Raw genomic sequence first — 22,342 nt, forward strand, 5'->3', positions numbered from 1 at the left:
CTTAAAGTGAGTGTAGAGGACGACTCTGGTGCCCATTATCAGTACCTGAAGACCATCCAGCCGTTCCAAGAAGTTGGTTTGATCCATGAGCTGAATTTTACGGAATCTTTCTTCATCTTCAATGTGCTGCTGCCTTATCAGTTCAATCTGTGTGGTGATCTTATGAGGCCAGCCGCTTGCAGCCCACCTGACAACATAAAGAGAGCCACACAAATGCACTGTGTATCCAGTCCTCTGAGATGATCAAAGCTGCAGCTCAGCAACATCTAGTGGGCACAGGTGCCCCAAAAATCCTGCCTTGCATGCGTGTGCTGAGTCTTACAAATTGGGTGCCTGGGGTGCACTATATTACAAATCTGTAATAAAATGCTGGCAGCAACCTGGCAGGCAACTGGCACCCCTGGGCAATTCTCAAATCCCTGTGAGCTCCTTGTATCCACCCAGAAATATGCAGCCTAGCAATTTCATGCTGTGCAGCCCCTAAATTCACTGGCTTTTCATGAAAAATAAAACAAAATAAAGGCCTCCGGTTTGCTAAAAGCCTCAGAAACAAGAAGGTTGCTTCAGTCCCTGGCCCAGAGGCTGGCACCACCACTGGTTCTGCATTTGAATAAGGTAGTTCAGTGGGCATCTTTTCTGGCGGCCTGAAGAGATTTGCTGAAGCCCTTTGATGTGCAAATAAAGCCCTGAGGCAGAAAATATGGTATCTGAAGCCAAAGGTCTTGCTCTGACTGCAGGGGAAATGCCTTGTGCTTACTTGTCATTGAAGTCCTCTTGAGTCAAATTGTAGAGGAAATCTTCCATGATTTCGTATTCTTCCATGACCTTACTTATCAATTCCTATGCAATGACAGAAAGAGAGAGAGCGGCCGATAAGCAGGGCTTTGCTTGCATGATCAAAATTTCATTCCATCTGTGTTATATTTTGTTGCACAAAAAGTCAAATGTCTGGATATAGAGTACAGTGAAAGAGGGACAGGGTATACACTTCTACAGTTCTTCTTAGGTTACAACAAACAGAGGATCCAGCAGGCCTTAGGAGTCTCAAGAAGCACTGGGTGAATGTGTTTTCTGTACCTTACTGTTTCATGAAAAAACTTTAATAAAAATCTTAACACAATAAAAGAAAAAAGCAGCAGCACTGGGTGGAATTCAACATCATTACCTGATGGAACAACCCCTCTCCTCTTTTCCCGGGGGTTCTTCAACACCTACTCCTGAGCAAATTTCAGGAGGAGAACCAGGGGAGGAGGGGAGCCCTCGTGCAAAGCACATTAACTGAATCTTGCTCACTGCTTCAGGCTTGAGAACAAACAAGTTACCCAAAGCTTAAGAAGTGCCACAGGCCATTGAAATAGTGTATTATAATTCCACTCTGGTTACATTATTATGATACCACCCTGGTGTGGTTAAGAAGTCAATAACAATGGGATCATTTTTAGCCCACAAGTTATTAATATGCAAATATTCAACATCTAAAATTTGTACTGAGCAAAAAGCTTTGAAGCAGGTGTGATAAGCAATCCAAACACAGGCAGGCATTTTAACACCTATCCCACCCTAGACACCTGCATGATCTTTAACTGAATTCATGACCATGGTTGGTAGTCTGACAGCTGTCAGCCCAACTTGGAGGCATGATGGTTTGCACATACATTCATCTACATACTATAGTGCAGATGCTTAAAAGGTGTATTGGTGAAATTTCATGCACTGAGTTAATATTTGCTTTCCAGTGATTTCGTTAGCAAACTATGCATGAATAGCATGCATCTACTTCTTACACTTGCTCCCTAAAATAATGGAACTGGGAATTCGGCAACAGCTGTAGAGTTCCTTAATACCTTCAGTGCTACCTGATGAAGTGTTTTTGTAACTACCAACTTGCATATGCATCTACTAAGAGAATTTGATTTATTCAAAGCAGCCCACAATTACTGTTCTGGTCAGGATGCGGTACTGGATTAAAAGTTGAGTGATCTACCCATTATCTACTTCACTCCAATAGTTTAATGCCACACAGGCAGCCACTTCTTACCTCCTGCGCTTTCTGCTTCTCGGGGATTCCTTTCATCCACTCCCGCAGTTCAGCCAGCTCCTCAATGCTGTTTGGTTTTTCATAAATTTTTCGGCTGATGGCTTTGAAAGCTTCACAGATCTGCAGAAAGAAGTGATGACTCTCTGAATGCTAATATTTAAACAAATAGTGAAATCATTTAATATACGGTAACTCAAAAGTAACTATAAGAATTCAACATTCCTTTAAAAACAACAACAACGAAATATGGAAGGACATTGGGCATACGGAAACAGGGAGATTCTGACCAGGACAACATCACACCATGTGCCTTTCTTAGCTAAATATTAGGCAGGGAGGAAACATGGGACGGAGGCAGCCAAACACTCATTGGAATGTGTCCCTGAACTTCAGCTGTGCAGATCTTCATCTAAAGCATAGCTGCCAAGTTATCCCTTTTTTACAGGGATTTTCCCTTATGCTGAATAGGCTTCCTCGCGAGAAAAGGGAAAACTTGGCAGCTATGATCTAAAGTCATCAAGACGATTGGGATGATTGGGATGGCATTGGGGATTAATAAAATGAGAATGGTGCAGCAGATTAGAACTGCTATAAAGAATACTGAAAAAGAAGGTTTCTGCACATGAATATGTTTGGAAATGGCAATAGGAGAACCATAAACCTTTCTATATGATGCTCTTCCTGTATTGACACATTTGTGCAGAAGCACTTGACTTAACCGGCTGTTAGATCTCACACTAGAACAATCCCCAGCAGTACATTTATATATATATATATATATATATATATATATATATATATATATATATATATATATACACATGCTAAGAAGAGTTCAAAATTGCTGTTATGACTGCAATTCATTTCTTTTCCTTGTAACCTCTTTGCAATTGTAAACTTTCAGAAACAGCTACAGAATTACTCCACCGGCTATTTATCCAGTTGATGAGTACCAAGTATGAAACTCACATCTTCCACTTGCTCATGTAAATTCTTAGCCAATATATCCAGCATAGTGGTGGCCAATGCTTTGCATTTCTTGGAAAGGTTTTGCCGTACACCTTCAACACTGAGATGAAAGGGGCCAATCACCATGCTACCGGGCAAGCTGTTGTCCAGCAACTCCTTTTCTGCCATATGCTTGTTAACGATCTCTCTCACCTCTTGAGCAGGCGGGCACTGCACCAGATATGGTCTAGAGAAATATAGAATTATTAAGGGAAGACTCACCACCACAACACAGGTAAAACAGGCATACTGCATACTGTGGCAGAATATGATTTCCCACCCAGCAGGAACATATGATTTATAAACGGCAAATGTAACCAGTGAAAGGCTTCAAGGCCATTCAACAAATTTGCACTTGCAAAAGCCCTTGAAGATTGGAGGAAGGAAGCTGATTCTGTTGTGCTGCAAGATCCACAGTTGGAGGAAGTATTGCTTCTGATTGCCGTACTAATTGCTGGAAACTGTTGTTGGACTACAACTCCCATCATCCCTGACCACTGGTCTTGCTAGTTAGGAGTGATGGGAGTAGGAGGGCAGAGTGCTCTTGTGCTCAGGTCTTGCTTGTGGGGCTTCCCACAGGCATCTGTGTGACCACTGTGAGAACAGGATGCTGGATTGGGGCTATTGGCTTGATCCAGGAGGCTCCTCTAACAGCCTTATGATTGCTCTCACTAAACACAAGGTGGTGGTGGTGATGGAGAGGTCTTTGCTTCTAGCACTTAGGAATGAAGAAAGGTATAAAAACCTTTAGGGTAGAAAGGCAGTTTTTAAAAACCCAAGGGTTCTTAAGGCCAGATTTGCATACTATGTTCTTTTAGGTGTACACTTAAGACAGTGTTTCTCAAATATGGGTTCTCAGCTGTTATTGGACTACAACTCCCATCATCCCTAGCTAGCAAGACCAGTGGTCAGGGATGATGGGAGTTGTAGTCCAACAACAGTTGAGGAAGTTTGAGAAACACTGGCTTAAGATTTTGAAGTGCACAGTTAAAATGTAATGTGTGAATACAAGAAACAGGAGCAGATGTTGCTTGTTGCTCCCTGTTACGTGTATGCTTGGAGGCACCTAGATTGGTAACCTTGGGTGTGTAACAGCCCTAAGAAAAGAAAACAGGCAGCCAATGACCACACTGATGCTGAAACAACAATGTAATCGGTTTCATAATGTACATCACAGTACCATGGGCACAGTCCTAAGTTTTCTTCCATGAACAGAACAGCATCCTCCCAAATGGGGTTTTCCTACTTCCCTTCCTGAAAATCACTTATGGGGACTGGGAGACTCTTGGCAATGGTGCGGAATATGACATGGGGGCCAGCAGATAAAGGGAGAGCTGACCAAGTTCCCTCCTCCCATGTGCACAGATAAGTAACTTAGGGTCCAAGCCCATGTATTTGCGGGAACTTTGTCTTCTTCAGAAAACATTTGCCATTGAAAGTGAAATCAGTGCAGAAGGCAGTGCATTAATCTATCCATGCAACTACAGAAAAACCTCTTATGCAAGTCCCTGCTCTTCCCTTTAAAAGCTACATACTTTAGGAGGCTGTTGATATCACGATTATTCAGTTCCAAGTACTTTTCATAATTCTTGGCATAAGCTTGAAGGGGGATCAGGGCTTTGCGGATACATATGATGATGGTTTTGCGCAGTTCGATCACAGGTGGCTCATACAGACCCACTGACTCCAGCAATGGTGTGCCACAGATGAACATGTTTTCAAGCACGTGCTGAACAAGGGACAAAAGAACAGCCATTTAGCACAAACTGCTTCTATTTTCTCCTTCAAGTCTGTTGTACAAAACTGAAATCCATCTACTGCTAGACAGTTAATGCTCCTCCTGCTCTTTTTATTGCATACCTCAATAAAAACCCATGCCAACCCAAGGAACCATAGCTTTAATCATAATACAGGTTGTTGTTGTTTAGTCATTTAGTCGTGTCCGACTCTTCGTGATACAGGTTCCCATACATGTTTACCTGACTTTGTATAAACGAAAGCTTGCAGGGGACTCAATTGAGAGACCCATCTTTAATGTATGGTGCCCCACTTGAATTTCTGTTCATACTACTTGTGGTTTGCTCCAAATGTTGCCTCACTTGTGCTGCAGCTTATCTCTATGAGCTGCTCTTGGCTGAAAGCTGCCTACCCCAGCATTCAAGAGGTTAGGTATTTTGGACAATTTAGCCTTTAACATGGATTGTTGGCTTTCAAATGAAACAACCATGTGCAACTTAGTGTGCTTCAGATTTTTATGAGATTGTGCTGTGTGCCCTAAACAATACCTGCAGAGATCATTTCAAGGAGGCAGGAGACCCAGGATGTAAGACACCTCTTGATGGGAAAAGGACCTCCTGCCTTAGCCAAAACCACCAAAAGCACATTTCAAAAACTGCAGACAAGCAATCTTTATCATTGAAGCTCACTTTAATGATAGCTCTTGAATTATCTCGATTTTGTAATAAAAAGAAGCAAGCCTCTTTTTAAATTGAAGTGATAAGATAAATACACTAAACACATAATCACACATCTCGCACCCTGCCACTACTTCAGTGCCAGTATTAACAGCTTCAGAATTTAAAATTGCAACATTATTGCCGGCACTTCTTATTTGAATCTGGCATGTTTTCCTCAATGCTAAAAGTGTTGGCTGAATCATCTCCTGTTAGCAACATCCTGCTCCTGCAGTATCATCCCTTGCACACTGCCCTGTTAAAATCTGCGCATGAGTTGCTATATGAAATCTGCAGCACAAATAAAACTTCTTCTGACATTTCCCTAACCCAGAAGAGATCAGGATGTGAAATCAAAGCACATCTTATATTTCTTGCATCTCTCTATACATTAAGTGGAGAATCACATTATCTTCTCCTGCATGGAGAAAAGATAAGTAATTTTCAGCAGGGCTAGACTTTCTTTCCACAGGCTTTCATTTTTTTATTTTTTGCTAATCACAGACACAATACCAAACCATGGTATTGGTTCTGAGAAAGGCTTTTCAATCTCTAATACTGCACTCCAAAGCATTTGTGTTGTTGTTCTCTCCATAATATTGTTATAATGTTCCTGCAATGCAGCCATAATACCCAGATACAACGGTTGACAACCCACAGCCTAGTCTTTTGGTGGAGCATTACTTATGACCAGTAAGGCTACAATCTTATGCACACTTCCCTAGCAATAAGTCTAATAAACTCTATGGAACTTGCTGCTTCTGGGTACCCATACAGGACTGCACTGGAAAGTCAGCTTTGTAGTGTGCATCTCTAGTAGAAGCATCTCTTTTCAGTAAGTGTATAACCTTTTACAAGACGGATCCAATTATTAGGGTGAGAAGGCATTTCAAATTCTTCAAGGTAACTCACTTTCTCCAGTTGTGGTATGGTGTGGGTAGACCAGATCCCTTTATCAAACAGAGAAACAACTGTTGTCTCAAAATTCTCCAGGGGTGTGCTGAAACGAACACCCAAAGTGTCCAGAGCCAGATCAATTATAAACAGAGGATTTTTCCGTGGCCTACAAAAGGAAGAATATGGAGATCTCTGAGATTGTTATGAATGAATAGCTTCCAGAAATAATGCCTTTGCTAATTAAAAAAAAAAAGATCAATTACTTCTCAGAAACATAGCCTAGCTCCGCTTGTGCATTACTTGTGGAACCAGATTCCCTAAATGGTGATATGCAACCACATCTGTATAAACAGGCATAAGCATCAAATTTAGTGGAACAAAGGGAATCATTGTGATCAAAAGGCATGCCGGTATCCTCATCATGCTTGCAAATATCCCTTCCTGGATTGGCAGAAAAAGTACAGAGGGGTGTCCAACTCATATTCACTATCCCACTGCAATAAGTTGGGATTCACACAGAAATGAGGTAGACCATTGCCCGGGGGGGGGGGGGGCTGTGCTTCACACTGTTCAACTTTTCTCATTCCAAACAGACACAGAAACCTATTTCATATTCTGGTAAACCAAAATGTACACAGCTGCAATGTAACTAAATTGTCTCTGGCCCTTCTCTCAGTGGCAGAAAAGCATTCTTCTTCCCAATCTTCTTTATGGTACTTGTTTAATATTTGAAGACTGTTGTGTTTTCATATTTTTCCATTCCTTAGTTCGGTGAGTTCTGCTTTCTTCAATACCATGCTTTCTAACCTTAATTATTTTTTAGGTTCACACTGGAGTTTTATTCAACTTGCTTTCATCTGTCTCAAAATACATACTACAGACTGGATAACATACTTCAGCTGAGGTCTACTGTATCAACCCACTTCTCCAATCTGTCAAGAACAATGACTGACATGAATTAAACTTGCTGGATGTTCATAAGGTCTCTGTTAATATTTACTGTGCCATGTGTACAGCATGTGTACAGACATCACAAGTTTAGGTTAACACTACAATCTATGATTCTATAACCCTGGCCCCAAGACCATGCTAAATAGACACAGTAGGATCTTTTAATAAAGCCAATGAATACTAAAGCTATGGTGACTTCACTTTGTAACCTGCAGATTCTTTGTGATGCCTTTCAGAAGCCAGCAATAACCTCTTAACATGAGAAATATTGGTGCCCAGCAATGTCCCAGGGGATGCTGAAGCATGCCAAAGGAGGAGCCTTGGCTGCAGTGTGATTTTGCACAGTGATACCAATTCATCAAGAGAAAATTCAGAAAAAAGAACCCTCCCATTATATGAGAGCACACTGATCAATGCTCTTTTCCTTTTCCTCAAAAACAAAACATCTCTCCATTTCTCTCCTTACTTGAATGGGCTGTTAACAAGGTCATCTCCCCACACCATATCTTCAGGGCAATTCAGGACACTGTGGCAGGAATCCAAGAAGAGCTGGGTGAAGTTTACCAGTGAATCCTGGATTAGATAACGTACAGAGTCCTGCAACATAAACTTGATGAGCTCCATCAGCTGATGAAGCTTGGACATCCGGTATACTTCCCACTTAGTCTCATACAAGTTGTACCAGCCTTTACCTATGTCCCTCAAACTGCTTCTCACGGCTATCTTTAGAGTATTGATCCAAGTATCCTTAAGGAACATTGAAACCTAGATAAAAATAAAACAAAGAATGTCAACTACAGTGCCAAATGACACATCTGCTACATTTTTTGGAAAGCTGTTTGTCAGTGTGGTGTAGTGCTTAATTTTTTTTTAATTACATGTTTTTTTCTCTGCCAATTTTGCCTTTACAGCCACCCTGTGAGTTAGATTAGGCTGAGAGAGAATGACTAGTCCCAACAACATCCAGCAAGACTCTTGGCTGAGAGGAACTATGAACCCAGGTTTCCTCAGGCCTAGTCTGACAATCTAACCATTACATTGCAATAGCTCGCACTCTCCTGCTATACCTGTGAAAAGGTCTGTTTCTGGATCTGCTCAAACTCCTCTAGTCGGCCGTACTTAGTCAGGGTTGAATGGAACAGTGACATAGCTGCAGTTTTATTGCACTCATCCCGGACCTGGCACAAAGCCATGATGACTTCTGGCCGTGTCAGGAGGGAGATGAAGCTAAAAGCTTCTTTTTGCTCATTAAAAGGGTACTCAGGAACATCAATGCCTCCTGGGGACACAAGAAGAGATGTTATTTCTGTAGGAACAGTAGTCATGTAGCTGTTCTTGTTAAGCATATGTAATAACCATAAATGCTGAAAAATGCATTTTATTTTTATTTACTTACAGAGCAATTTACACCCCCCCACACACACACACCCTTGCATCAGGGTGTGTGTGTGTATATGTGTGAACTGAGCAAAGCTTCTCCTTCCAAAGGTTCCAAAATGTGTATTCTTGAGGCAGTAAGGGACTGATCTAGCCCAGGATTAGTTGGATCCTGAACCAGTCCCACTGTTGGTGCCCCATTGTTACACCAGCTCCAGGCTGGCACAGTGGCCGTCCTGCACCCCCTTCCTTTAAGGCAAGGACCACCCTATCGTTGCTCCTCCACTCAGGGCCGCCTTAAGCATATCCGGCGCCATGGTGCAACGATACCTCTGCCCCACTCCCCCGTTTCCCAGAATTGTCGACCTTTTTAAGGGGGGACCCCCAAAGTTGTTGACTTTTTAAGGAAAGTTTCCCCAAATATTGAGTAGCACCTATGCCTTGCTCACTCCTGAACTGAATGAGCCGCCTGCAGAAGAGCTGTGCTCTGTTCGGCTCTTGGCTCTTCCCCAGAGTCCCGGACAACTCCAACTCAGCCTGGACTCCCAACCAGGTGCCCTCTGGAGCTTTTGCGCCCTGGCACAACGAGTCACATGTGACACCGGGTAAAGACGGCCGTGCCTCCACCTCACCACACCACCACCCCTTTACCTTTCCTGCCTCACCACTTCTCTTTAAGCAGAGATTTTTTAAAAAAAGAAGATTCCTGAGTTGTTCCTTGAGCATGAAGCCTCCAGGCACACAAGGCCCAAGGGTGGTGCCAGAATCACAGGCCATCCCTACTGTAATTTCCAGGTGCAAGCAAGATGCCCACATTTCTGTGTCCAGAAAAAAAAACACAACTGGATCTGTATAAATTATGAAAACTAAACAAATTTGTACATTCCTGCTCATTTTGCTTAGAAATGGAAAAGGAGTTATGGTCAAGCATTGAAGCCAATCCTCCTGACCCATAGAAATCTTAATTCTCCTCTCCCCCCCCCCACTCTTGCTCACAAGCTTTCAAATACAACTTTGTAGTTCTAACAGTCAGAAACTCACTTTCTCAAAGCAATGAGATTCTCAGAATGCTATATATTTTCGCAGAATTGCAGAATACACATACTCTTGCTTATTGATCACTGTTCCTTGAAGGGTTTGAGGCAAAGGAGTGGCAGCCATCTTGCATGGCATTGCCTCAACCCTTGGCTAGTCTAGCTCTGTCCCTCAAAGGATCCATGGCAGCAGCTTGTTTGTATCTTAATGGCTGCCACTTGCTCTCATCAGTACCATTCAATTTCTTTTACCCAGAAAGCTTGGGATGCAAATATATATACACAGTTTGTATTGCCAGACTTTGTCATGAGGGAACACGCTGGCACTGAGTTATTTCCAATATCTATATATTGCCCAATAACAAAACTTATTTAAGCAGCTTATAAGTAAAATAATTAAGACTATAAAATATAATAATATAATATGGGATTGGTACATCTCCCTTTGCAACATATCAATCATAGTCTAAAGTTAATTGCAAGAAACAGAGTAATTTCCCCCTGGGAAGATTTTACACTCTGCTGCTGTCTTTTTCTACTGTGTCACCTACCCTTCAGTGGCACCTTCTCTTCCTCTTTCTCAGGCAGAGTGACATAATAGAACGTCTGAGGCTTGGAAGTGACAATTCTGTCAAAGTTAATCTTGTTCATGGTTCGCTCAAAGTCTAGGGACACTTCTTTCCCCAGGAGCTGCAGCCGCTCTAAAATGCTAAGCATAATTAAAAAACTAATTAACAGAATGAACAACGACCTCTCACAATGTTGCGTCTGCATCACTCATATATCTCTATAGTCCCATCTTCATGCCTCCTGTGTTTGCATGTGCTTTGTTTCTTCATTAAAAGTGCTTGCAGCACATTAAGGGAGCTTCATAGTAGACCTGGAATGGGACAGCAGGAGATTCTGAAGGATCAAGGGGCAGTGGGGCAAGTTGTGTGACACCTAGAACTGTATTGTTGTTTAGTCGTTTAGTCGTGTCCGACTCTTCGTGACCCCATGGACCATACCAGTCCAACCCCCTGCCAAGCAGGAAACACCATCAAAGCATTCTTGACATATGCCTGTCAAGCCTCTGCTTAAAGACCTCCAAAGAAGGAGACTCCACCACACTCCTTGGTAGCAAATTCCACTGCCGAACAGCTCTTACTGTCAGGAAGTTCTTCCTAATGTTTAGGTGGAATCTTCTTTCTTGAAGTTTGAATCCATTGCTCCGTGTCTGCTTCTCTGGAGCAGCAGAAAACAACCTTTCTCCCTCCTCCATATGACATCCTTTCATATATTTGAACACGGCTATCATATCGCCCCTTAACCTTCTCTTCTCCAGGCTAAACATACCCAGCTCCCTAAGCCGTTCCTCATAAGGCATCGTTTCCAGGCCTTTGACCATTTTGGTTGCCCTCCTCTGGACACGTTCTAGTCTTTCAGTATCTTTCTTGAACTGTGGTGCCCAGAACTGGACACAGTACTCCAGGTGAGGTCTGACCAGAGCAGAATACAGTGGTACTATTACTTCCCTAGATCTAGATGCTATACTCCTATTGATGCAGCCCAGAATTGCATTGGCTTTTTTAGCTGCTGCATCACACTGCTGACTCATGTCAAGTTTGTGGTCTACCAAGACTCCTAGGTCCTTTTCACATGTACTGCTCTCAAGCCTGGTGTCACCCATCCTGTATTTGTGCCTTTCATTTTTTTTGCCCAAGTGTAGTACCTTACATTTCTCCTTGTTAAAATTCATCTTGTTTGCTTTGGCCCAGTTGTCTAATCTATTAAGGTCATTTTGAAGTGTGATCCTGTCCTCTGGGGTATTAGCCACCCCTCCCAATTTGGTGTCATCTGCAAACTTGCTCAGGATGCCCTCAAGCCCATCATCCAAGTCATTGATAAAGATGTTGAATAAGACTGGGCCCAAGACAGAACCCTGTGGCACCCCACTAGTCACTACTCTCCAGGATGAGGAGGAGCCATTGATGAGCACCCTTTGGGTTCGGTCAGTAAGCCAGTTACAAATCCACTGAGCACATCCCGAGACTAGGAATTTGTTTTCCACACCAGAAATGAACTTAGCATCCTAACTTAGGCAAGGGGAAACAGATTGTCATTGCTATCGTGAAACAATTGGAAATCAGACATCCTTGCAGTGATCTCCTCCTAGTGGTGCAGCAATAAAACTGCTAGCATATTTGCAATGCTAAGCAGGGTCCGGTAAGATTTCAAATTGGATGGGAGTCTACATGTTCAAATTCCTGCATCAAGGGCGTACCCACCGCGGGGCAGGGAGGGGCCGCTGCCCTACTCTAGAGGCAGGGCCGGTCGGGCAGCTGCGGGCAAGAGTGGCGCTGCCGGCGGGGCTGGTGGGCAGAGGCGGAGGACAGCCCAGCGGAGCGCGAGTTCGGCGCCCGCAGCAGTCTCTTGTGCCCGAGCCGTGCGGAGTCCACACAGCCGCGCTGTGTGGGAGGGGGCAAGGGCTGACGCTCCCGACGTTCGGGAGACCTTTGCGCATGCGCAAAGCGGGGCGCATGCGCACAGCGCGGCTGTGGACTCCGGCGGCCGCCGTGCAGGGCGCATGCGCACAGCGCGGCTGTGCTCAAAGGTCTCCCGAACGTCGGGAGTCGTTCAGCGCCTGCCAGACCGCTGCAGCAACGGAGCCTCGGATAGCTTCGCGGAGGCCGGGGCTTTGCTCCAGACCTCCGCGGAGGCCCCGATCCAAGCCTGGTTCCCTTCTCTCCCCCCCCCCCGCCCACCCCCAGACTTCCCTCTTCTCCTCTAGGCGGCCGCTGGTTTTCTCCCCTTCGCCGCCGTCGCTTCAGGTTTATTTTGATTTCACCTGGGCTCTGTAGCCCCGCCCACATTCCCACTTTGTGGCCCCTCCCCTCCCGTGCCTTGGCCCCGCCCCTTGCCCCCCCCAGTTTTGATCCTGGGTACGCCCCTGTCCTGCATTACAGTGGATTGGACTAGATGGCCCTCACGGTCCCTTCCAACTCTACGATTCTATGATCTACCTTGTGCCCACTCAAGACGCCGTGCCATGCTCACCTGATTTCCGGTTGAAAGATCTCCCACATACCCCTTCACTTACCATTATCTAATCTTTGAAGATGCACAAGCAGTTGTTAAGAAAGGGAAGAGCAGCACCTGACCAGGAAGAAGCTCTCAGTGAATCACACGAAGGGGCTCTAATAACCACACTAAAAAGACCTCTACATTTCACCAGCTAGTTTCTGGAAGAGCTGCAACTTAATACCCCAAATACCACAAGTTAGATCAGTGCTCCTTAAAGTCTTCAAACACTAAAAGTCTGCACCATACATCTATGGTGGTTTTACTGAATGGTACCACAACACAGCACAGCCTGGTGTAATTGCATCTGAATTGCATCAAATTAATTGCAGGTGTCTGCCCTGCTTGTGTTTACTGGTTTCCTCCTTAGTTTTTTAGGTCTGCCTCTGAAAAGCACAATTCCCAGGGTGTGCAGAAACAGAGGAAGTAGGAAAGAAAGAACAGGAAATGTGATGAGAAGAAAAGGGTGTGAGGGAATGATAAGGATGAAGTTATCCTGCCACCCAGGTGGCTAGGCCTCCCTTGTCCTAAACAAGGTGTTAAAACCCCAAACATGTTTTCAGTATGAAGGACTGTTGCAATACTTACATACTTCCTTTCCTCAGACGTGAAGTTTCCATTGCCATCTGCTTCATCCGCTGCAAACTCTTTTCTTCAATGTTTTGCATTCCGTCCAGAGGCATGCAGTCAACGTACAGGTTATACAACAACAGTGCCTGTGTTTTCTTCCTCATGTCATTGGCAGAAATCACTCGCTCTGCATGAACCCGGGGGTCCTCAGCAAGAAAAAGCAAACGGACACGGGGCACCCAATACTGACAGGGCATTAGTGGGGCTCTCCCTGGGGAGAAATCAGAAAAGAATGTGAACACACTGGGGCCATAAAAATAGATTGCAGAAAACAGGTGCCAAAATTATCTAGTGAGACTATGACCAAGCTAGTGTCAAGCTGAGAGTTTCGTGGCAGAAAAGAGAATGATGAGTAATAGAATCCAAATGGAGACTCAGAAGAATACTAATCAGAAATGTCACTGTATCAGACTAGATGAGACAGGAGGGATATGTGTGATTGTATCTTCCACTGTATTTTCAAAAGTTAAAGGCAGATGGGAGGGTGGGGAGAGGGAATCATTCCCTTCACACTGCTTTCCTAATCTAAACTAAAACTACCCTCTCCCCCACCATCTGCAGTTAATCATGTGGAGGAAAACATGTGATCATCATATGGAACTTAATAGGACAAAGAGCAGCTGTGGTGGGGCTGGGAGCTGAAATTTAGATTATGAATGCAGCCTAAGGGAAGGTGCTATGTCTCCTCCTCCCAGTACCAGAGTCCCAATCTGATTGCTCAGTTATTCCTCACCCCCAATGGTGACCACTGGCTTTTTAAAAGTGGGAGATGTGATCGCGGGTCCCCTGCTGTCTCATCTAATTGTGACCCTCCAAAAGTAGGCCCTACCAAATTCTGTGGGACTTATTTCCAAGGAAACATGGACATGATCAGGTTCCAAGTAATGGAATGATGAGAATGGAGGTCCTTTTATAAATAATCCTGAATTTGTCCACATAACACAAAGGTTGCAGGTTCAGTCCCCATATGGGAAAGCTGCATATTGCTGCATTGCAGCAGATTGGACTAGATGATCCTCAGGGTCCCTTCCAACTCTAGAATTCTATGATCCACCTCTATGAATCTTCAAAGGATTGTCAGGAAAAAGAAAATATTCTGTGGTCGCTTATTAAAAAGGCAAAAAGATGCATCACAATCCAAGACATTCATGAATCAAAGGCAGCTAATTGGGTATAGAGAGGCTCTTGATTTTAACTTCTTCCCTGTAATCCAATAAAAAATAAATCAATGCCCACCTCCTTCAGTCATTCCTCCATTAAGTACACGTCTCCCTTCTGCATCCCGGACTAGACCCAGGCTGTTTGTCTTATGAACCAAGTAAAATTTTGTCTCTTCATCATAATCCAGAACACCAACATCTATCCATTTATAGATCAGTTTGCGACTTTTGGGGTCCTCTGAGAATGACAGACAGGGAAACACTTTAACACAATTGTCTTGGCAGAACTACAGAGAGTCCTCTTCACAGTCTTACAAACCTCACGATCCTGCATTGTGTTCTGGGTTCCATATTTTGTATCTCCTTTAATATTCAATGGCACGCCAACACGTATTAGTACCTTAGCAGGAAAGCATTATTATTATTATTATTATTATTATTATTATTATTTAATATCCCACCCATCTGGCTGTGTTTCCCCAGCCACTCTGAGCGGCTTCCAACAGAAGGTTAAAACTACATTAAAACATCAGTCATTAAAAACTTCCCTAAATAGGGCTGCTTTCAGATGTCTTCTAAACGTCAGATACCGGTAGTTGTTAATTTCTTTGACATCTGATGGGAGGGCGTTCCACAGGGCGGGCGCCACTGCCGAGAAGGCCCCCTGCCTGGTTCCCTGTAACTTGGCTTCTTGTAGTGAGGGAACCACCAGAAGGCCCTTGACGCTGGATCTCAGTCTCAGGGCAGAACGATGGGGGTGGAGACGCTCCTTCAGGAATACTGGGCCGGGGCCATTTAGGGCTTTAAAGTCAACACTAACACTTTGAATTGTGCTCGGAAACGTACTGGGAGCCAATGTAGGTCTTTCAAGACTGGTATTATGTGGTCTCAGCAGCCACTCCCAGTCACAAGTCTGGCTGCTGCATTCTGGATCAGTTGTAGTTTCCAGGTCACCTTCAAAGGTAGCCCTACGTAGAGCACATTGCAGTAGTCCAAGTGGGGGACAACTAGAGCATCTACCACTCTGGTGAGACAGTCTGCGGGCAGGTAGGGTCTCAGCCTGCGTACCAAATGGAGCTGGTAGATAGCTGCCCTGGACACAGAATTAACCTACACCTCCATGGACAGCTGTGAGTCCAAAATGACTCCCAGGCTGCACACCTGCTCTTTCAGCAGCACAGTTGCCCCATTCAGGACCAGGGAGTCCCCCACACCTGCCTGTCCCCTGTCCCCCAAAAACAGTACTTCTGACTTGTCAGGATTCAACCTCAATCTGTTAGCCGCCATCCATCCTCCAACCTTCTCCGGGCACTCACATAATGCAGAAATGTTGATAGGCACATGTTCTAACTAAAGTGGTCAACTTACAGGACTTAATATTTAGGATAGAAGCACTTGTCATTTGTGTTAGATTATAGAAGAATTGCAACCACTCCACATATTTTGAAAAATTAACTCACAAGAATCTCACATTGTACAACCAGCTACAGAGGCATTAAAAATCAGACACCATGTCTAAAAATTATGGCTTATAAAATAGTTAATGAAATGCATAAATACCACAAGTTCAGACATTAAAGTACTAGTTTAGCTCCACTCACATGAAACATTATGCTAATGTCAACAGCCTGACTCCCATGAATTTCAGCAGAAATAAAATACACTTAACTGTTAACTGAAACAAAGTACTGTATTTTTCCGTGTATAAGACGGAATATATCCCCCCCCCTATTTTTTTCCAGTTTAAAAATGGGGGTCGTCTTATACACAGATTTCTTCTGTGTGGGGGATTTCTTCATTTGGAGTCCTAAAAAATAGGGGTTGTGTTATACAGGGGTGTATATTATACAAGGAAAAATAAGGTATTTAAAAACATTAATTTCCATGTTTCATTGGTAGGGATTCATAGAGCCACTCAGGGTAGGGTGAGGCCTTAGAACAGGCATCCCCAAAACTGCGGCCCTCCAGATGTTTTGGCCTACAACTCCCATGATCCATAGCTAACAGGACCAGTGGTCAGGGATGATGGGAATTGTGGTCCAAAACATCTGGAGGGCCAAAGTTTGGGGATGTCTGCCTTAGAATATATGCAAAATGCAAGAAAACATAATATGTTTTGATCTGCTATGCTTCAAAACAAAAATACTTGGAGTGAGAAAAGCATGGTTCTCTTGTATTCAACTATTATTTTGTAATCTTTGTAATAAATGAAATAACTCAGTTGCATCACATCTATGCTTTACCATGCCCAAGCTCATCATCTGTAGGCAGGAGTGCTTTTCCTGGGATAGGTTTCCGGTCTTCAGATTCAGGTTCCACACCCAACAAAAGCCACTCTTCTGGAGTCCGGCAATCATACTCTTCATTATCAAAAATCTAAGTAAGCAAGAAGTGAGAAATTCATTAAATCAGGCTTCCTTAGCCTCGCCCCTCCAGATATTTTGAGACTACAATTCCCATCAAACCTGACCACTGGTCCTGCTAGCTAGGGATCATGGGAGTTGTAGGCCAAAAACACCTGGAGGGCCAAGGTTGAGGAAGCCTGATATAAATACTAGGATTTTGATTGGAATATGGATTTAAAAACTAATTGCAGAGCTGTGCCAGAGAGGGAATTCCTGGGCTGCCTTATGCAAACCAGCCTGGCTGGCTGAGGGATGAGCAGACCCGTTAACATTACAGTAAAGAGCCATTGAGGGTTCTGCCCCAGGTGTGACCAGAGCCTGGAAGGTTGCCATGGTAACTGCTCTGGGGGAGGGCAAGGGGCTTCTGGGAAGAAGAAAGGGGGGGGAAACAGCTGAGATCCATCTTTGTGGGAGAAACTGAAAGTTACCTGCAATGCTTTGGGCCATGCTGTAAGATCTGGACTCCCTCCATGCAGACTGAAGGTGCAAATAGGCAAATAACCCCCATTTCTTAAAGCACGACTGTCTGTGCCGTGTCTTCTATTCTCCAAAGGGACACAGACCCTGTATGTATGCCTGCAGCCCTATGCACCCTCTTGTTACTGCTTGGCAGAGATCGGGGCAGGCACCAGGCTTTTGTAACACTATTCAGCTTCTTTTAAGTACCGTTAATGCTGCCACATCCACTCCCCACCTCCCAGCCCACCCCAGTGTCCTGGTTATTTTTAATCCAATGTTAAGACATAATGCACAGCAGCAATTTCCAAATGGTAATTAGATATCCATGGAGACACACAGATTATTTAATGGAAAGTCATCATCAAATGCAATTGCTGGGTCAACTTTGCAAAAGGCTTAGGAATCCCTGAAGTAGATCACATGCACCACTGAATCCCATATCTTACCTGTAATGGGAGATAGATGGGGAAAAGAGGGTCCTTCCTCTGTTCAATAGTTGGCATATTGTCAGGGTCCTGGTGTCTTGGCATCAATTCATTGGAATCTATCCCTGCCATTTCTAAGAGCTGAGTGATATCCAGGCTGAGATATAATCGTCTCAACCTGGTTAAATAATAAGATTAAACAGTTCATATTTACAGGAAACCCGATTCAATTGTTGTTCATCTGTTTCAAGGACTGACTAATAAGGTAAATTGAGTAACACAGTGTAGTAAAGAGACAGGCCAAAACTATATGTTTTGGGGAAGTCCAATGTCGTCAGAGATGGTTAAAGGTAAAGGTACCCCTGACCATTAGGTCCAGTCGTGAACGACTCTGGGGTTGCAGCACTCATCTTGCTCTATAGGCCGAGGGAGCCGACGTGTGTCCGCCGACAGCTTCCGGGTCATGTGGCCAGCATGACTACGCCGCTTCTGGTGAACCAGAGCAACACATGGAAACACCGTTTACCTTCCTGCTGTAGCAGTACCTATTTATCTACTTGCACTTGACGTGCTTTTGAACTGCTAGGTGGGCAGGAGCTGGGACCGAACAACGGAAGCTCACCCCGTCACGGGGATTTGAACCGCCGACCTTCTGATCGGCAAGCCCTAGACACTGTGGTTTAGACCACAGCGCCACCTGCATCCCTTCTAAACCTGATTCAAAAGCTCCTCTATTATTCTGAAGACCATTCCAAATCAGCCTGTAGATTTTTGTCCATGGAGCCTCAGGCTGAGGTTCTGTGAGAAAAGCCAACGTATGTAGCCCAATCGTATAAAAATATGGCACTCCAATGCCCACTGAAACCAGAGAAATGTATCTACCTCTCTGAAGGATTGCCATCTTACAACCTGGACCTATGCAGGGCGGGCTAGAGGAGCCTAAGCCTACCCATTTCAATAGTTTTAGTATAGGCTCACATAACTCTCTGTGATTTACATAGAAATCCAGAGCTGCACATCCAAATGCAAAGTGTTGTACACAAGCCCTTTGTAGCCATTTCCTGGCACAATTACCTCTCAATTGCTATCTTCCGAGGGCACTGTCCTGGAATCACCTCAAAGGGAACTTGTACTTTTGGCTTATATGATTGCAATGGAAAGTCCGTCTCTTTGATTATTTCTGTAGTTGGTCCAATTTGTTGGGCATTCAAAATAGACCCAATATTCTCAGGAGTTTCAAATGTTGTGACTGGCAAGAAACAAGATTAAGAAAACAAAAACATTTTTTAAAAAATATGTGGTTAGTGTAAGAGTCCCAGTCCCAGACTTATCTGGGAGTCTGGCTGAAGTGACCACTATAGTAGCGAAGGCACTGCCTAAGCCACTGAAAACAGCAGATTGGTGGAATCTGCCCAGAGAAAGCTGCAAGCACATTGCAAAAACTGCTCCCACCCTGCAAAGGACAGAATCTGTGGTGATTTCCAATGCTTGGGGGCCCAGCTCTGGGAAATTTCCCTCTCTTCCACCCAGATTAAAGAACAATAGTGTAAATCAGAGGTTGGCAAGGCTTACCGGGCATGGGCCAGATCACTCCAGCGGAGATCGTCTGTGGGTCAGGCTGGCGCAGTGCCGGAAATTGCTTTTGCTCATGCCCAGATGCCAGGAATCGCTCCTGCGCAGATGCGATTTTCGGCATCTGGGCATGCGCAAAAGCGATTTCCGGACCTGCAGACATGCGCAAAAGCAATTCCCGAATGATATGAATCAGAACCATGCGGCGATTTCTGGACCATCTGCGGGCTGGATCCAGAACCCATTCGGGTCAGAACCGGCCCATGGGCCTTAGGTTGCCGACCTCTGTTGTAAATCCATGAGATCTTTCACATTTTCCACTTCCATTGAAGTAATGGGAATGGGTTTATCTATTTTACTTATCTTCCGTTTAATGTTGTTTATCTGTGCTTTGGAAATCAGCCCTGAGTGCTCACTGGAAGGACAGATCGTGAAGCTGAGGCTCCAATACTTTGGCCACCTCATGAGAAGAGAAGACTCCCTGGAAAAGACCCTGATGTTGGGAAAGATTGAGGGCACTAAGAGAAGGGGACGACAGAGGACGAGATGGTTGGACAGTGTTCTTGAAGCTACCAACATGAGTTTGACCAAACTGCAGGAGGCAGTGCAAGACAGGAGTGCCTGGCATGCTATGGTCCATGGGGTCACGAAGAGTCGGACACGACTAAACTAAACAACAACAACATCTGTGCTTTGTATTTAGTCTAAGTTATTTTGTAACTCTTGCCAGTTTCATGGTGAAATCAGCAGTTATGAAACCCAGGGACAAGTGAAGAGGGAACAGTTATCATCCATCCCATCTTGGAGAAGTGAAAATGTTTGTTATGCATATATGCATAATGCTAAACACGCACTGAGAAATGTTGGCTCCTCCTGTGTCACACTATGCTCAAATCTTCACTTATTCATCTAGGACTGGGGTCGGCAACCTGAGGCTCCGGAGCCGCATGCGGCTCCTTTACAGCTTTGCCGTGGCTCTCTGCCCCTGCCTGGCTCACGCAGCCTCTTTAACCCTATCGGGGCTTCCTACTCGCCGGCTCCGAAATGGTGGACTTGCCGAGGCTGGAAGAGTTGGGTGACGGAGGCACGGATAGCCCAGCCCTGATAGGGTTAAAGAGACACGCTTGCTGGGAAAGAGAGAGGCGGGCGCGGCTGCGAGAAAGGGCAGCTTTTGAGGAGCCGCTGAAATGGTGTTGTTGTTGCTGCTGCTGCCGCCTCCTCGGGAGGCGGAGGTGGGGCGAGCGGGAGAGGTGTGTAAGGGGTGGGGGCTCGTCTCTTTCCTAGGGGGGAAAGAGGGGTAGGAGGGTGGTCGAGTGCTCTTGGTTCGCTTTATTTATGAGTTCTGTGTAGCAGAGGGGAGCTGGCACTGGAATTTTGTGAATCGGTTAAAATCTCAATTTTATATTAATTGTTAAAGTAAAGCCTCCTTGCTGGCTGCTTTTCGTTGATCAGTCCATTGTAACATCAGCGGGTTTGGAATGCACACCTATTGTCTTATCTGATCTCTCCCAATTGAGAGTGTCAATTGAAAGTGTAAACACATAGCACCTTTGAAGTCAGGAGCTGAAAAAGGGGTTTCCTCAGTCTTAGAGTCCCATCTGTTACTCATTCATAAAATGTATAAGGTCCTTTTTCCTGCCCCCTTTTGATGACAGGACGGAGGAAATAACAATTAAATGTTGGGGTGTTTTGACCTTTTGTTTGAATGATAAAAAAGTGGTTTCCTTTAACAAGATCTACCATTTGAAGTGTATTCCACAGGATGCAAGGCTGTTTTCCAATCCAAACCTGATAGTGACTTTTCTCTTTTATTTTCTCTTTCCACCCCTTTCCCCATGCTTCTCTCTCTTTCCCCACACTCCTCCTCCCCCCAAATTCCTTTTAGGATTTTCAGTTTTCGCTTCACTCCCCCCCTCACGGTGTTTCCCTCTCAAACTGGTCCTCCTTTTCATCTATCCCCCCCCCCATCCTCATTGCATCCTTCTTCTCTCTGCCCCCCTTTGCCCCCCCCACACACACACAGAGAGAGAGAGAGAGAGAGAGAGAGAGAGAGAGAGAGAGAGAGAGAGAGAGAGAGAGAGAGAGAGAGACTGTTTGTTCCCCTGCCCCCTTTCCTTGCATGTCAGAACTGGAGCTTGAATAAGTTCTTCTTTCTGCTCTGCTACAATATAAACCTACCCTTCACATTCTTGAGCACTGTTCTTTCATTCACCCCCCTTTTTTGCTTGCTTCTGTTCTATAGCTGCAATATCAGCTCTCTCCCCCTTCAATACATACTTCAATACAGTAAATCTCTTGCTGATTGGTGCTGATTCAAAGTCTCTTGGAGGGCACCAGGTTGACAAAGGCTGCTTTACACAGCCAGCGTTCTACACTTCCCCACCTCTACTTGCTCCCCTGTGGTTTGTGTGTGTGCCCCGCCCTCTTCGCCCGCTCTGCCTTTCCCCCCTCCTTCCCTTTGGAAAAGGGAATGCTCTTCCATGCCTTTTTTCCTGCTCTGTAACTGGATTAGTTTTGAGCATGGAACAGCTGTATTAAAAATCCAGAGAATGCAATAAAGCATCACTTAATATTTGGTTAAAGGATTATTTCATACAATCATAGAATTGTAGAATGGGAAGGGTCCCGAGGGTCATCTAGCCCAACCCCCTGCAATGCAGGAATCCTGCCCACAGCTGTGAGCCATCCCTGGGTAGGCTCGAACCACCAGCCTTGTGGTTAACAGCCAGACGCACTGACCCATCAAACTGTAAAGAGCAACTGGTTCTTATTATTAAACAATTCCTGCACCCGACATACAGAGGAAATGAATCATAAGCTATCTCTGTGCTGTGAAAAAACAACAACACCTCTACAGTATTGATTGTTAATTT

General features: G+C 44.7%; 1 protein-coding gene across 3 annotated transcripts in view; it reads right to left on the reverse strand.

Annotated features, from left to right (window-relative positions):
• Positions 1–22,342, reverse strand: part of DNAH1 (dynein axonemal heavy chain 1) — a 122,904-nt gene that overhangs the window by 86,559 nt on the left and 14,003 nt on the right. For all 3 annotated transcript variants that reach the window (XM_035106095.3, XM_088662192.1, XM_088662193.1), the window contains exons 4-17: positions 18,972–19,146; positions 17,919–18,075; positions 16,852–16,984; positions 14,685–14,846; positions 13,407–13,659; positions 10,310–10,467; positions 8,415–8,626; positions 7,814–8,112; positions 6,412–6,562; positions 4,582–4,775; positions 3,008–3,233; positions 2,039–2,158; positions 758–840; positions 46–187 (exon numbers count right to left, since the gene is read on the reverse strand). In XM_035106095.3, coding sequence (XP_034961986.1) covers positions 46–187; positions 758–840; positions 2,039–2,158; positions 3,008–3,233; positions 4,582–4,775; positions 6,412–6,562; positions 7,814–8,112; positions 8,415–8,626; positions 10,310–10,467; positions 13,407–13,659; positions 14,685–14,846; positions 16,852–16,984; positions 17,919–18,075; positions 18,972–19,146 — 2,465 coding nt within the window. The remainder of the gene's footprint in view (positions 1–45; positions 188–757; positions 841–2,038; positions 2,159–3,007; positions 3,234–4,581; positions 4,776–6,411; positions 6,563–7,813; positions 8,113–8,414; positions 8,627–10,309; positions 10,468–13,406; positions 13,660–14,684; positions 14,847–16,851; positions 16,985–17,918; positions 18,076–18,971; positions 19,147–22,342) is intronic.

Source organism: Zootoca vivipara, chromosome 2, assembly GCF_965207765.1.
Source record: "Zootoca vivipara chromosome 2, rZooViv2.hap1.1, whole genome shotgun sequence".
In the NCBI taxonomy this organism is placed as follows: domain Eukaryota; kingdom Metazoa; phylum Chordata; class Lepidosauria; order Squamata; family Lacertidae; genus Zootoca; species Zootoca vivipara.